The sequence below is a fragment of the Panthera onca genome, chromosome C1 (genome assembly GCF_046562875.1).
Source record: "Panthera onca isolate mPanOnc1 chromosome C1, mPanOnc1 haplotype 2, whole genome shotgun sequence".
Lineage (NCBI taxonomy): Eukaryota > Metazoa > Chordata > Mammalia > Carnivora > Felidae > Panthera > Panthera onca.
In genome coordinates this window covers 97733031-97748962 of record NC_138346.1, presented here as the reverse complement: position 1 = coordinate 97748962, position 15932 = coordinate 97733031, and the positions used below count along the sequence as shown (strand labels likewise).

The 15932-nt window shown below is 44.7% G+C and overlaps 2 protein-coding genes and 1 long non-coding RNA gene across 3 annotated transcripts in view; 1 reads left to right on the top strand and 2 right to left on the bottom strand.

Moving 5' to 3' along the window:
• Positions 1–12583, top strand: part of GPR39 (G protein-coupled receptor 39) — a 193934-nt gene extending 181351 nt beyond the window's left edge. Inside the window, exon 2 of the mRNA XM_060622504.3 lies at positions 11963–12583. Within this exon, the coding sequence (XP_060478487.1) occupies positions 11963–12468 (506 nt within the window). The 3' untranslated portion in view covers positions 12469–12583. The remainder of the gene's footprint in view (positions 1–11962) is intronic.
• LOC145715662 (uncharacterized) lies at positions 4976–11969 on the bottom strand. Its single transcript, XR_014138056.1, has 2 exons — positions 10991–11969; positions 4976–10858 (listed from the first exon to the last, which is right to left on the bottom strand). It is a non-coding gene; the product is annotated as an uncharacterized LOC145715662 (long non-coding RNA).
• Positions 12584–12705: 122 nt separating the features above from the next.
• LYPD1 (LY6/PLAUR domain containing 1) overlaps positions 12706–15932 on the bottom strand; it is a 36929-nt gene continuing 33702 nt past the window's right edge. The window contains exon 3 of the mRNA XM_060622505.3: positions 12706–13134. Coding sequence (XP_060478488.1) covers positions 12899–13134 — 236 coding nt within the window. The 3' untranslated portion in view covers positions 12706–12898. The remainder of the gene's footprint in view (positions 13135–15932) is intronic.

The window sequence follows — 15932 nt, the reverse complement described above, 5'->3', positions numbered from 1 at the left end:
GAGTGATGTGAACTTTTTAATTTAACAAGATGATCCTGGCTCGTGTGGAGAGTGGTTTGGTCAGGAGTGATTTTGAACAAGACCAGTCAGGTAGCTGGTCCAGGCATGAGAAAATGGAAGCCCGCATTAGGAATGGGATGGGGAGAAGGGAATAGATGATGGAGGTATAACTGATAGGCTTGGGGACTGAGTATGGGAATAAGGAGGAGGAAATACAATAGGGAGACTTTCAGGTTTCCAGCTAGAAAAACTCAGTGAGTGGTGGAAGAGTTTATTAAGGTTGGGAGTAGTGGAGGGAGGGCAGGTTGGATGAACGTATCTCATTATAGGTGCAGATGAGCTATCCAAGCCTTGATGTTGAGTAGGCTGTGGATGTCTACCAAGGCTGGCAACATTGACTTGGGATCGCATTATCCATAGAGATGGTATTTCAGGGTAGAGGCATAGAGGAAGTGCCCACCTTCTAGATGGCAGAGATCTGGGGACAGTATCTAGAGGTGCTCTGCCATTTGGTGGTCAGGTGGAAGAGACAAGTGAGATAACAGATAAGGACTAGCTTTAAACATGAAAGCAGGATGTTACTGTTGGGCTGGATTGGATTTAGTGTGTATAATAATGTGCATCTTAGACAGTTACTGCTACACTCGGATAGGAGAGCTCACGCTTCATTTTCCCAAGTCTACAAGGCTATTTCCTCAAAGTTTTTTTTGCCCCTATGAAAAGAAAAAACCTACCAGGAGGGATTTATTCTTATCCTGTCATGCAACAGTAATTTCATTTTCAAATCATTAACAGGAAGGCATCCTTATCTGATCATTCTTGATACAAAACTCTATCTTAGAAGCCTGATACCATCTCCTCAACTTCCCCGAGAGCTTTACTGATTTTCAGTTGAGAACCCTCAGCTCTAAATAAGCCACAGTATAAGCCCAGCTCCTTCCTGAACCTCTTTTGGTATCTCTCCCATCAGCTGATTCCTTTTTTTTTTTTTTTTTTTTTTTGCCTCCTATCCTGGCATTTTGCTATAGATTGTTCCCAGAATTTCTTTACTAACTTACAAGATATGAGCAGATAATGGGGAGCTGAACTTACTTTCTAATTTACTTTGAAACAGAATTTTAGATTGTATTTATGAGGAGGGGAAGAGGCAGCCTGTGATGGGTGAGAGTAGTCTTTAACTCTGAATTTAAATGAGTCTTCATAGGAAAGTATCCTTCTCGAGAACTCTTGCTGTGGATAGGAGTGGGGGTGGGGTAGAGGTGCTTGCTTTCCATAACATAAATCCAGTCCAAAGCAGACCTTCTCTAGTCTAGCCTGCCACACTCCTATTCAAAGCTAGTTTGTTTCTTTGAAATCCACCAAGCTTTTCTCTTCATAATCAGAAAATGCTAAATGTTAAAAAGGCCCTTTCAAGCTGATAGCATGCCTTATCAGAGAGATGTGTTGGGAAGGGGTGTTTATTTTTACTTATTTATTTTTAACCTTGTAGCCATTTGAATTGAAATACCTTAATTTGAGTTTGGGACTCGGAAAGCATTTGATCTCTGATCCCCCTGAGGGGTCCTGCAGCTGAGGGCAGCCTGCTGGGGCCGGGTGATGAAGAACACCAACTCTGGCTGCCTGGGTCTAACTTCTGGCCTGTCCTGGCCAGCTGTGTGAGTCTGGGCAAGAAATTTAACCTATCCACACCATCACTTACCTTATCTGTATAATAGCAACAAAAGTCAAGTAGTGGCCATCCAGTGGGGCTTAGTGTAAGGTTTAACTAAGCAAGTTTAAGTCAAGTGCTCAGAAGAGTGTCTGAAATACATATGCACTGTATTAATTTTAGCTGGTATTGCCTTCACCCTGGGGCAGCTGATGGGATTATGTAATGAGTAGTAGGAGCTGTGGTTCATGCAGTGCTGCTGTGCTAAGTCCTTCACGTGTATGCATGTCCTTGAGCTTTTCTTACACTAACTCCATGAAGTAGATACTGTTATTTTACCCATTTCACAGAGATGTAAGTCTATGATCACACGGCTGGTAAATAGCAAGGCTGAAACTTAAACCCAGGTCAGTCTGACTCCAAATCCCAGCCCTCACTCCCGCCACTGTACTAGAGCTTAGCCTGAGGTGACAGGGCCATGGGGCACTGGGTGTGGGTGGGGATGTGTGCTGGAGGGTGGAGTAGAGGATGGAGGAATGAAGCAAAGATTCTTAGCTGAAGTGACCAGATGAACAGGCAGTCATGTAGCCTCCCTGCCACTTGTCATTCCTCCTGGAGAGGAATTGGGCAGAGACAGGGACTTGGGGAAGGGCTCAGGGCTCCTGTCTTCCTGGGATTTGAAATTTGTCCTTTCTCTTTAAACTTGCCTTCTGTTAGTTGTTTCCTTTATTATGGCCTCTACTCATTGACTCTCTTCTTAAAGCCACAAATACCCATATGTAGCTATTGAGGAAGGGATAAGTGGTTCAGAGTTACAGAGCAGAGTGACAGAAGCTTTAAACCTAAGTACTGGAAAGAACTTTGACTAGGAAATGAGGAGACATAAGTCCTGGTTATCTCTCTGCTACTGATGAGCAGGACAACCCTGCTAAAGTCATGGAATCATTCTTGGCTCTATCTATAAGTTAAGGATCAGAAGGTGTCTGAGATCTGGTGGATCTAGGCAGCCTTCCCCTGGATCTCTGATCTCTGGGAGCTCTCTGGAAGTGATGGCAGTAGAGGAGGTGATGGAGCCAGTGATGATGGTGGAAGTGGTGGCAGAGAGGGTGATGGGGTGGAGGTGGAGATGATGACTGTAGAGGAGATGATGGAGATAGTGGTGGCAGAGGTGAGGATAGTTGGTAGAGGTGGAGATGATGATGGAGGTGCTCATGGTCATAACTACAAAAAGCCCTTGTCTGGCAGCAAGCACTGCATTTAGCACTTTATTGCCACATTTCATCATCCCAGCAGTTGTTCTTAGATCCATTTTGTAGATAAGAAGCCTGAGCTTTAGAGAGGAAAGATGGGCATTCCTTGGTGGGTGGAGTTGCCCAGGTTGGATGGAAGCAAAGGCAGAGGTGCCAGGAAATACACTATTGGAACATTAGTTCCTGCATAGAGCAGGAGGGGAGGTAGTTTGACCTTCCTTGTGTTCTCTCCCCAGATCCTCTGCCTCTGTGACCAAGTTGTGTCCCAGTGGAAATTGAGGGTTATAACTGCAGGACTGCATTCCCCTGGGGCCACACAGCATGTAACATAGAAAGTCTCACCACATTGACCAAATGCTCTTCTAGGTGCTTTCTCTTCATCTCCAAGTTATCACGTTGACTGCACACCTCAACCCTTAGGCTTTGAGTCTTGGCCTGCAGCTTCTCTGACAAAGACTTGTAGCATCTTCATGGGGGCCATGATTTATCACATTATTTTGGGACAAATGAATGTCCTCTAGCTCCTCTCTTGGTAAATGTGGCTTTTCTATAACCTGTTTAACGGGCTGACCCTCAGGCCATCTTGGAAAGAGATTGGGCAAGAAACACATTTTTAGTGTAGATCATCCAGGGATTGGCTAGTTAGCACAGTGGGGTGGGACACTAAAACTGTTGACCCCTGAAGGCCTTGGTCAGACTCAAAATTCTTCAACCCCTCTTTCTTGGGCTTGGAGGTTCTTGTCTTGCTTAAATGAGAAAGGGATCCCTTCATGCAATTCCTACTGTCTACTTCTCTTCACCTGGGGATGGGGGATTGGAAGCATGAAGGCACCAGGCTCTGTGTTAGGAGGATTAGTACTGACTGCTCTGGTCAGGGAAGGTAGCTTCAGATTGATTGTGTGTACATCAGAATACACTCCAACACCTGGAACCTCCAACACTCTGCCTGCCCCCAACAAATGTTGATGGAACAATCAGTATGTAGCAGTTTTCTGTTGTGTGCTGAGGATACAACAGTGAAGATGGGGCATCCTGCCCCCATGGAGTCGATGGTCTCGTTTATGCTGTATTGTTATGATGACAGGGACAGGAGTAAAAGATGCTGGTGAACCTGTAGTAGAAACTTGACAGAGCCTTGTGGAGACAGGAAGGCTTCCTGGAGGCAGTGACACTAAGCAGAAACTTGTAGAATAAGAGCTGGGCAAAGCATAGGCAGTGGGGGGAAAGGAGGGGGAGGGAGGAAGGGACACAGGAGAACAAAGAGCAGAGGGTGGGGAAGATGTGGTCTGGGCCCAGGCATGTGCAGAGTCTTGGAGTCTAGGAAAGACACACTAAGGGGCTGCTTGCCTCACCTGGGCCTGGCCTGCCTCAGTCATAGGCACTCAACACCAGTTCTCCCAGGGTCTCCGTCTGTTGTGCTGTACCGAGGGGGCATGAGCAGGGAACGAGAGACGCAGGGGGAGATCTGCAGGTACTTTGGCTGGTCTCCACACTCCCAGAATGCCCGTGTTGCCTCTGCTGAACTCTTGGCTGAGTGCGGCTTTACTCAAGGGCTGTGTGGTTTTTGTGTGTTCTGAGGGGAGGTCGTGGCCAGTGCAGACACCATCAGACTGAGAGGCCCTGTTTTGGACTCCGAGGCTGTGTGAATTTAGGCTCCTCATCCACTTTGCTGGGGATTCTGCTGGTTCACCAGTACACTCAGCTCTTAAGTTTCTTGAGTGCTAGCATTCTGAGGCTTTCTCTACCATTTGCAGGAAACTAAATTCCATTAAAAATGGCAGGCTTTCAGCCATAAAAATTGATGAGTGTTTATAAGTGACATGGCCCAGGTATGTGAGTGGGAATGAGTTGATCCATTGAAGGGCGGCCTGGCCATCCCACAGGCTTAGAGGGCATCATGGCCCTGGTTCCCACCACCCACTCCTGTGCTGTGTGTTACGAGGCAAGAAGCATTTGCCTTCATCTGTCTTGCTGAGGAACAGCTTTTGGCATTTGTAGCTACACCACCCATGGGGACTTAACCATCAGTAGATTCAGAATAGATTCTTTACATAGAAAGCCACACAGCTGCATACAATTGAGATCCACATAGAAAAATATTTATTCAGTGGATTCCAGTTGATCACTTAGCATGCATTAATAAATGAATAGAGGCACTAAACCACCACGCTGACTCTAAATGCTGTTTACTTTGAGTGCATGTGGCTGTCCTACAGCTCCCAGACAGCAGGGCTTGCTTTAGAAATATATATCTGCGATTGTAGCGATTTATATAGGTTTTTCCTTGTCCTGAAGCTTGTAGAGCAGAATGAGATGGATGTAATGCTTAGCAAATTGAAGGCCATTTTGGAATCTGGGTCTCTGGCCTCCACATGGTGGCTGGAGCCACAATGGAGACAGAGTCCTTTCATAGGCTCCATCAAGTAGCTGGGGCAAAGACGGGACATCAAACCATCTGTCTTCCTGGACAGAAGCGGCCATCTGTGGCCTTTACATCATTTTAAAGTTGTGGCCTGTGCCCTTCTCTGAAAACAAATTCTAACAGCTTTTTAGTCTTCTTCTAAACAAAATTTTTCAATAGGAAAGGGTGCAAGAGGCAGATGGGTTTAAACAATAATCACTAAGCTGACTAGTCACTGGAAAAGTGACTGCAAGTATCCAGGCAAGCCCTGGCAGGGTCAGAGGGCATGGGATGTGGAGTGGACTCCCAGTGGGGGTATGTCCAGTGCTTGGCCAACACCCAGGTCCCTCACATCCCATCAGCATTGCTTCCAAAGCCTCTCAGATTTCCTTTGGCAAGCCCTAGCAGTGCATGGTGACCACCCATCCAGGAAGCCACCTTTTAGCTGTTAGGAACTTGCCTGCTCCTGATGGAATCACCTTCTCAAAGCCATCCTAGAAAGTAATGGAGAAGGAGAGAAGGTGTGGGTGGGCAGTGTGGGTGGACAAGGGCTGTATATGGCCTGGTTTATGGTGACCTTAGGAAAAGATGGAGGGGAGAAAGAAGAAAAAGAAGAAAGGTAGGACCAAGGCAAGGGCAGTGCTCAGGAATGAGGGAAGGGGGTCTCGGTTATTATGAGTTCAGTCTGCACTCAGGAAAATGGGATGCTTCAAAAGGTGGCCAATGTGATAGTGATAGAACCACAAATGCCTGAGAACCCAGGCTCCACCTCAACTTGGGGTTGTCTTAGATAAGTTCTCAAATTGGAGTAAACATCAGAATCAACAGGTGGGCTTGTTAATTCCAGACTGCTAGGCTCCACTCTCAGAGTCTCTCATTTAGTAGATCTGGGTTGGGGCCTAAAATGTGTATTTCTAACAAGTTCCAAAGAGGTGCTAAGGCTGCTGTTCCAGGAACCCTGCTTTGAGAGCCACTGTCTCAGAGATTAGAGACTAAACCAAGGTTGGTGCTGATTGGGGCTCCTTGGATGGGACAAAGTCAGTGAGATCAATGTCTCAAACTGGCTAGCAGAAGCAGATTGGCAAACACAAAGATATAAATTGAGTAAGTGCTAAAACCTTTTATTGGATGTATTTGTCTTTCCCTAGCTCTTCATTCAACTAACCATATGCTTACTTTCCACTGACAATTGCTATTTAAATGTCTCTTCACAGGCAGCTGTTCCTCATCCTACTATATGCTAGTTGATTTATTGTTCACAAAACCTGATGGAGTGTTCTCTAATGGGCCTCATTTCCCACAGTCTCTACCCACCCTTCATGTTGTTCTGGCTCTGGAAGCTGGCAGAGTCAGCTGCTATTACAGTCTTCCATCCCTTGCTCATGCTGTGTTTTTGCCTGGGTGCCCCTTTGCAGGCTACCTCTGACTCTCCTTTAATTTCCTGAGCGTTCACCCGCCCTGGGAGGGTCAACCAGCTCTTTGCTTCCATAAAACTGTACCCAGATAGCTCTCAGGACCCTTGGCAAGCAGTCACGTGGCTGTGGCTGCCTCTTCCTCCCCAGCCTTTAATCACTAGTGCTTAAGAAAGGGTCTGTCATAGGCCCCAGCTAATCAGGAGATGGCTGCTGAGTGAGTAAAGTCCAGAGAACTTGAATTGGGGGGGGGGGCAGGGGAGATCACTAACTCCTGCTCACTGTGGTCACAGTTAGAGAGAAGTGGACTATTGGGGCAAGAAGAGATGGAGAATCTATGCTAAACACAGAAAACCTAAATCATTCTCTACAACCTCCTCTGTATCCCAAGGCTTCAATAATTCAGTAAAATGGGACCCTAACACCAAGTGGAAAAGCAAATCTTTGTGATTCAAATCACACAAACTACCTTGACTGGATAAAGATGGAATTTCCTGAGCTTTTTGGAAGCTCAGTATTTAGGAAGCTAAGTATTCTTTTCTAGCAGGTACTCACGTAAGATGGACAGTCTGATGGATACATGGTGTCCTTATCAGCTTGATCGCAAGGTCGTAACCTGGAGTCATACCTTGTTTTCCAAACATGCTTCAGCTCCCTTTGGGGAAAGCTACATTTCACCTTCCTTTAAAAGGGGGAAAATATGTGCTCCAGGGCTTTGTTGTGTGCCTGTTTTTTGAGGAACCTGGTCCTAAAACTGAGTCCAGACAGTGTACAGAGCAGGTGTTGTGCTGACTTTAGCTAGGATCTGAGGTTGGCCTGCCTTGCATTGTATTCCAGATGGGGGATGGCCAGCATTTGGGCCTAAAACTGGAGTGAAGAAAACTACATTTAGGTAAAATGATGGGGGTGCCCCGTGGCTCAGCTGGTTGAGTGTGTAATTCTTGATTTGGGCTCAGGTCATGATCTCACGGTTTGTGGGAGCGAGGCCTGCACTGGGCTCTATGCTGACAGCGTGGAGCCTGCTTGGGAATCAATCTCTCTCCCTCTCCCTCTCCCTCTCTCTCTCTCTCTCTCCAAAATAATTAAATAAACATAAAGAAAATAGAATGATAGGCTTGTTTGTCAATCAAAAGTCAAATCCCATGTTCTGAGACATAAGACAAGAGGTAGAGAGAGTCGTGCCACTCTGCCTTTGGAGATCTTGGGTGAATCAGCCTCAGTTCCATCATTTGTAAGACAGAGGGGTTCTGGGCCTAGTTTCCATGGGAGACCTGCTCTCCCATTCTCTGATGACTCTAAGGTGAACTCGGGATCACAGGAACAGCTTCCTGCACTGGAAAGGTTTAGAAGGGAGAAAACAGAGCCAGAGTCAGATGTTAAGAATGTTGCCACATCCCAGGTGGCATAGCTTCACGTTTTCCGCAGATGAAACCATGCAGGCTGACTCAAATGCTAGTATGACATGTTGTTGGCCATCTCTATTACTTCTGTTTTTTAAACAACATTACTTTGCCGAGAATAAATCTGTGTCATCGTCTAATGGCACCTGTCATTTTAGCGTAGTGATCACGGAGGACAAATGGAAGTACTTCATGTGGAAAAACAGATAAGCTATGAAGGTATTTCTTACCCAGAGGGCAAGGCTGTCTTCAATATAATACAGATCTATCAATAATATAGTTAAAACAGTTTGCCGACTTAACATGACTGGGTTCAGTTCACTGATCTTCATTCAAGTTCATAGTAAAGTTGTTTTTAACTGTGGGCTGCACATACCATACAGACCAAAGCATTATAGATTCTTCCAAATGTAAGTCCAAATCGAATGCAGCCAAACATAAATTTAGTCAAATCTTTAATATACTCTATTAAGGCATGAATGTAAGATTTTAAAGCTTTGTCTCAGAGTAGCTGGGACTAGAGCTGAACTAGTTGCACACAACCTAATAAAAAATTACCTGGGACACGACAGTCTCAATGTCATCTCAATGCACTTTTTTTTTTTTTTCAAATGTAAAAGTGAGCCATTACCTTATAAAATGACAAATTTTACAAGGGGGCTGGTTTGTTCCCCCTTGCTTCCCACCAGAGGCTAACTTCTATTACATGACCCATGGAGGCACATGTCACAAGTACCTGTGGTGGGTGCCTGTATGCCTAATCCTCCATTTTCCTAGAACAAAATTATGTTTCAAAGCAAGGAGGAAAGACACCAGCCCTTTTTCCCACCTCTAGTTGTGGTGGGAGGGTTAAGAAACATATTAAAATAGATTTACCCTGTTTTTCTACTTTCTGAATGTGACTACTCAAAATTTTAGGTTGTAAGCCACCACAGTAGCTTACATTGTATTTCTAATGGTCAGTGCTGTTTTACATCCATTTTACAGGGTGGAATTATGGCTCATATTTACTTGCCTGCATTTTCTGTATTTTTCAAATGGAAAAAAGGAGAAACAATACTGTGTCGTTCAAAAAAAACCACTGATGTATAATGGCTTTTGGAGCCTAGCAAGCCTGTGTCCTAGCTATAGGATGTGGGCAACTAACCTGAGACACAACTTCTTCCCCTGTACAATGAAGATAATGACAGCTTTGATCTCACCAGGTGATTATCAGAAGTGAGAAACACATAGGAAATAAACACAGAGTGCTTAGCACAGAACCTGGCAGAGGGAACACTCAATACATTATTCCTGGTTATGTGTCAAGACCTTTCTGATGCTTAATTGTTAACCTCTGTGGATTTCTAACTCAATTTCTCCTCTCTTGTTCTCCAAGTTCATATTTGCTATCCTACCTTGCTACTCTACACCCAAAAAGCAGAGATTTCCCCTTTCCTCGTCACTGGAGAATCTTGGGTCTGGTTCCCTATTTTCAGCAACTTGTTTAGAGTAAGTTACCTCCCACTTATGGACGAGCTCATTTCAATTTCAGAGCAAAAATTTTATCCTGGCTAAAACGACAAATCAAGCTACAACTCTTCATCTGGTCTTCTGCCTTTCCTCATACCCAAGATATTTGGTCTTGCTTTTTACTGCACTCTGCTTCTTTAGACAGGAAGGTCAGTCAAGGACAACTGATGCCGGGTGTAGGGGGTGAAGGTAACCAGCATAAGGGTCACGCACATAGGAGAGGGCCAAAGAAAGGACACAAAAATAACGACTTTGTAACTTGCCCCACAGCCCTGGCCCCTTTCCTCACTGCCTTTCTTCCCTGGGCTTGAAAAGTGATGCTGTGTTCAACCAGAGTAAGTACAAGTGGGTTCTTGTCCCCTTGCTAGATTCTTGCTGCCTGAAGTATGGCCTCCCACAGGGGATCATAAGACACACCTAAAATCCTGTGCTCAATTTCCATATTCTGGGAAATACGTCTTCAGATTAAGATGGTTGTACTGATCTGAAATGCAGTGGTAGAGAAGAGAACTTAAACCTTTGTGAAGACATATAGCTTCCCTACGTAGGGGAAGCTTCCCAGCTGCTTCAGTTAATGAGATGAACCTTTCAGTCAGAACTGCTTCTGCTAAAAACAAGGAGAAGTAACTTATGAACCCACTTCGAAAAGTACACGTCTGGAAGCATCCTTGCTTCTCAAAGCAGTGGGAGGAAAAAAGCCCCCGCTTCCTTGTGCAAGTATTTAAACACAGAAAAATGATGATTTTTGTTCCCTTCCAGCAGCTATAACTAGCTGATTCAGAATATACTCTTGACGTAAGGTGATTTTTTTTTTTTTTTTTGCTTTTTCATCAGATCAATACATTACTTTGCTCATTGTATTTTTAGACTTATGTTCTCAGGGAAGCAAACACAAAGGAAAGAGATAAGCAAGTAAGTTTGTGTTTCCAGCTTGGGCTGAGGGTTGACAAGAGAAACGCTTAGAAATGATCAGGGGAGCAGAGTTTCCAGAACCTTCTTTGCTGACAGCTGGGATTTGTGGAGGATTTGTTCAGGGAACTGGGTTATTTCCGGGGCAGAGAACATACCTAGGGCTGCTCAGCTACCAGGTAGGGCATGCTCAGGTGAGTGTGTGGGAGGGCGAACCCTGGTTGCATAGACATGGCTGGTTTTCCTGAAGCATTTATCAATGAAATATTTACTATGGATCAGAGGCAGAAAGGGATTATTGCCAACCATCGCTTCCTTGTGGTTTCCTAGAAAATACAAAAGTTCAAAACGTGAATGAATTTTCCTTATTATAGTAATCAAATTTAGGAAATGGAGGAAGTATTTCTGACAATCCAAAATACAGCTTTAAGATCCCAGCTCTCCACACAGGAACTTACTTTCTGGTGTGTTGGCTTCAGAGCAAAGAGCAAATGTTGTGCAGATTCCTGATCTTCCTTTTCTTGGATGTTTTGTCACTGTAGATAAATGCTCCTTTGCTCTGTCAGAGGTCATAGAAATAGAGATGGTGTAAGTTGGAAAGCAAACTTGTGGACATGCAAACATGTCCATTCAGTCAACTTTTGATCTCATGGGGTCACCAAGTGGTGTCCCTTTAGGGCGTGATCATTTACCGTAGTTCAGTGCCACAGGCAATGAGCACACTACTGGCTAAACTTTAAGGGGGTTTTAGATCTGCTGTCTGTGGGTAATTGTCTTTTTCCCCCATGAGGGTGAATAGACGATATAACTAAAAATTTCTAAAAACAGGGTGCTTTGCAGATAGGAGCATGAGAATTACAGGTGTGCACACTGCACGGAGTAGACATGTTCAAAAACCATTCTCAGTGACAGGCTATTCCCGGTTTTGTGTCCCTTGAAATTGAATGCAAAGTCAGTGTCACTAAATATGCTTCTTTGTTACAAGGGACACCGTTTCCATTTGTCTTGAAAATATCACTGGGTTGTCTTTATGTAGACATTCTTTGAAATACAAATATTGTTTCACCTGATATGACATAGGGTATACATCTATTTCCTTAAAACAAAATGACAGATTTTACTGGACTATATAAAATGCTTTCTGGATACACAACAATGAAAACATTTTTTTTTTTTAAATGAACAGCCATCAAAAGGTATGCATAAATACTTGAAAGCATTTAATGGTCTTTAACACAGTCAACTCCCCCAGCCTTGAAACACACTGTTCGATTCTTTTTTGCTAGTGGCAAAAGAAGCAGTCGAGCACAACACTGAAAAATTGGTAGCATTTCCTGGCCAGTAAGCACAGAGCTGGGGAGCTAAATATTTTGTGGCTTTGATTGTTGTTCTCATGCTGTTTGTGTCGGTCTCTCCTTTTGCCTGCTCAGGGCTGATTGTTGTGACCTTGGCTGTCTGCTGGATGCCTAACCAGGTGCGGAGGATTATGGCCGCAGCCAAACCCAAGCACGACTGGACAAAGTCCTACTTCCGGGCGTACATGATCCTCCTCCCCTTCTCCGACACCTTCTTCTACCTGAGCTCGGTCATCAACCCGCTCCTGTACAACGTGTCCTCGCAGCAGTTTCGCAGGGTGTTCGGGCAGGTGCTCCGCTGCCGCCTGACACTGCCGCACGCCAACCACAGCAAACACCTGCGTGCCCGCGTCACCTCTGCTGCGGACAGCGCTCGCTCGGCGCGCCGCCCCCTCATCTTCACCGCTTCCCGGTGCAGTTCCTCTGCAAGAACTAACAAGGTTTACTTGAGCACTTTCCAGAACGGGGCCGAGCCAGACTCCAAGCCCCAGCAATTGAGTCTTGAGGCAGCAGAACCCAACGTGCAGATGAAACCACCCAATTCCGCCGCAGGGAATGGTTTTCAGGAACATGAAGTGTGAATGTCAACTGTGGAAGCCTTGAGGACTAACCGGCGCCCCCAATGAAAGCAACATGATCCTGACACACGCAGTGACAAAATAAACCATGCCCCTATGAGGGACAGGAGTGGAAGCGAGGGGCCTTGGAAAAAATGGATGCCTCCCTAAGTGTCTTCCAGGGACTGATTCTGCCAGCCGGGCCTTGCCTCTGGTAATAGGGGACAGACTTGGACTCCCCTCTTCCCTTCAAGTACACACTGAAAAGTCAGACTGAATTTATTCAGAGCTTACAAAAACTGTTTTACACCGAGCTCTTTGATTTGCAAAGGAACTGAAAGAAAGAGAATACGCTCCCTCCCAACCCACAAAAAAAGGACACCCAGGAGAAGCTTGGGGAGCAGGGGGAGCGAGGGCCTGAAGGACAATGCAGGAGGGATGAGCATCTCCAGCTTCAGCAGTGAGCCAAGAGGAGGGCAAGTTTCAGGAGCAGGATGGTGGTGGGGAGCCCCGGCCGCAGGGCCAAGGCAGAACTGCTCCGTTTCTTGGGCCGGGGCCCATTGCAAAGTGGGGTGTTGCAGCAGCTGATGCACACTGAGTTCAGTTTCCCAGGGGAGCAGAAGGATTGGTACCCAGCGGAGGCGATGAGGCAGGCTGCTGAGGAGGCACACGATTTGCGGTACATGATCCCTGCAACACAACCCAAGAAGTGGGGTTAACTGGAGTTGGCCAAGGTTCAGCTCCTCCTCATTCCTCCCACAGCCCAGCTACTTGGTGGGACCAGCAAGGTACTTTTGGTTGTTTCACTGAGCACATCCCCCCCCCCCCCCACCAAAATATAAGTGATGATGGCTTCTTCACCATACAGCTCCAGTAACTTGACAAATTGTTCCAAAAGCTATTAGATATTGGTATCAGCAATGAGCTATTAAAATCAAAGTTCACTTAAAAAAATTCACACACAACTTATATTTGCCTTTTGTTGTTGTAACTATCTCATGCCATGGAGAATGAGATGTTTATCATTTTATAAGTGATACAGAGAAAGCTGTCATCTATGTGTTAAATCCTAGAGTTCCCTGAACTAATTCCCATGAGATCCCTACTGAAGGGGCCCTTATTTTTCTGAGGTTTCAAGGTCCACTAGAGTGACGGGGTCCACTAGAGATACTGGTTACAGGAAATAAGCTTTGCCCTCAGAATATATGGCCACCTGCCTAGTTAGCATCCACAGCCACCATTTAGTAAGGTACTGTGAAGGCACATAAAGGAGCACATAGGACACATGGGAATTGCAGCATAGTCACCAGTTAGGTTATCTTGACTAATCATTTAAGTTATTAAAGCTGGAACCTTAATTCAAATAATACTAACTTCATTTAAAGGCTTTCCTGTGTTCCAGACACACTACAGAGGGCTATGGTGTTCTAGTTGATTTATCACTACAGCAAGCCTACAAGGGAGATCCCCATTTCACAGACGGGAAGCATAAGGGCAAGAGAAGTTTACAAATTTGCCCGAGGTCACACTACTAGAAAATGGAGAAGTTGGGATTTGAACCTAGAATTCTGACTCCATTCTATCCATATCCTTACTAGTATACATACCAAAGTAGCCAGCCAAGAAACCACAAAAAATGTTTTTTGGGGGGGAGGGTGGGGAGGGGGAGGCAAATAATATGTCTTACAAAACTGGGCTTGGAAGTGAATGGCTTTAGCTTCTGAACTTCCCTGCACACCTGAGGGCTCCAGCATATTCGACCAGTAGCCGGGGTCCTTATTCTCTGACTCCCTGCAAGGATGTGTGTTTGCAGGCAAGGCTTTGGTTTGTGCCTCCTTCATCTGCCTTATGAATTGTTGCTTTGGGTTATGGAGAAATGGCAAAAAACTGAGCTACTTCAGACTTCCAAGTGGGAGGTTAAAGAAATACTTTGGAACATACAATTTTAAGTCATTTTTGTTCTAGAACTGCACATTTGAAAGGATGGATTTTCTAACACTGATAGAAAATCCTGGACAGTAGCTGCTCTGGTAAGATTTATCAGGTAAGATAAAGTCCACACAGAGGGTGTGTGTGTGTGTGTGTGAGAGGTGCTGTATGATTTCCAAGAAACCTGCTATGGGGCTTTGCCCATTTATGGATTTCCCAAAGTTTCTACATTTTCTATCCATTGCCCATTTTAGGAAATTTTACTGTCATTTGCTAGTTCAACTTCAATAAACTTTCTTCAAGTGAATTATAAAAGTTAAAAAGAAATAATATATTTTTCACTGTAAAAAAAAAAAAAAAGCCCAGGGAGATCAGGTGGAAATGCCCCCTGACCAGATAGTTGCTCCTCAAAGGTAACCACTCTTGCCAGTTTGGAAGGCCTCCTTCTGGGCCTGTTTCTATATATATATATATATGTGTATATATATATATATATATATATACACATATATATATATACACACATACACACACACACACACATATACATATACACACACACACACCCATGGAAAAATAAAGTGTATGTATATGTGTACACACACAGATTTGTTACTGGTGTCACATCCTAGATGCTGATTTACAGTTTGCATTTTTATTTAGTGACATGGCTGGTATTTATTTTTAAGCCTAACTCTATAGGGCTCAGGAGTGATGATGAGGAAGGTTAATTAGGTAATGAATGCACAAAGACAGCCCTGATTTTTGTGACTGCCTCCCAGGGGATACCTCAAGATCACCTGTTTTGTTGGCCAGGAGAGCTTATGCCTGTGGTCCCACAGGACCAATATGTATACACAGATATTTCTATTTCTTAAAGGTGGTGGATGAAGGTCTGGCTTCCAATAAGCCTGAATCTAGGTGCTGAGATCTTCCCTTTGAGGACACTGAGTGGGCTTGGCACATCCTCAGCTGCTGGGAACTATTAAAGTAAACATAGGCTGCTTATAGAAACACGAAGAAGAGCCCAGCAAAATGAAGAATATGCTCCAAATAAAAGACCAAGATAAAACTTCAGAAAGAGCCTTACAGAAACAGAGGTAAGTAATTTACCTGAGAGAGTTCAAAGTAATGTTCCTCAAGAGGCTCACCAAACTGGGTGAAGAAGGGATGAACACAGAGCTTCAACAAAGAGAAAATCTCAGTATCAAGGAGAAGTCACAGAACTGAAGAACACAATAACTGAACTGAAAATAACACCAGAGGGTTTCAACATCAGACTAGCAGAACCAGAAGAATGGATCAGTGAACCCAAAGACAGGGCAGAGGAACTCACCCCATTAGAGCAGCAAAAAGAAAAATAAAAAGTGGAGGTAGTTTAAGGGACCTAAGAGACCACATCAAGTGGCTAACATTCTCATTTATAGGAAACCCAGAAGGACAAGACAAGGACAGAAAACTTACTTGAAAAAATAATGGCTGAAAACTTCTCTAACCTGGGGAAGAAAGAGACATCCAAGAAGCCCAGAGAGTTGCAAATAAGGTGAACCCAAAGAGAC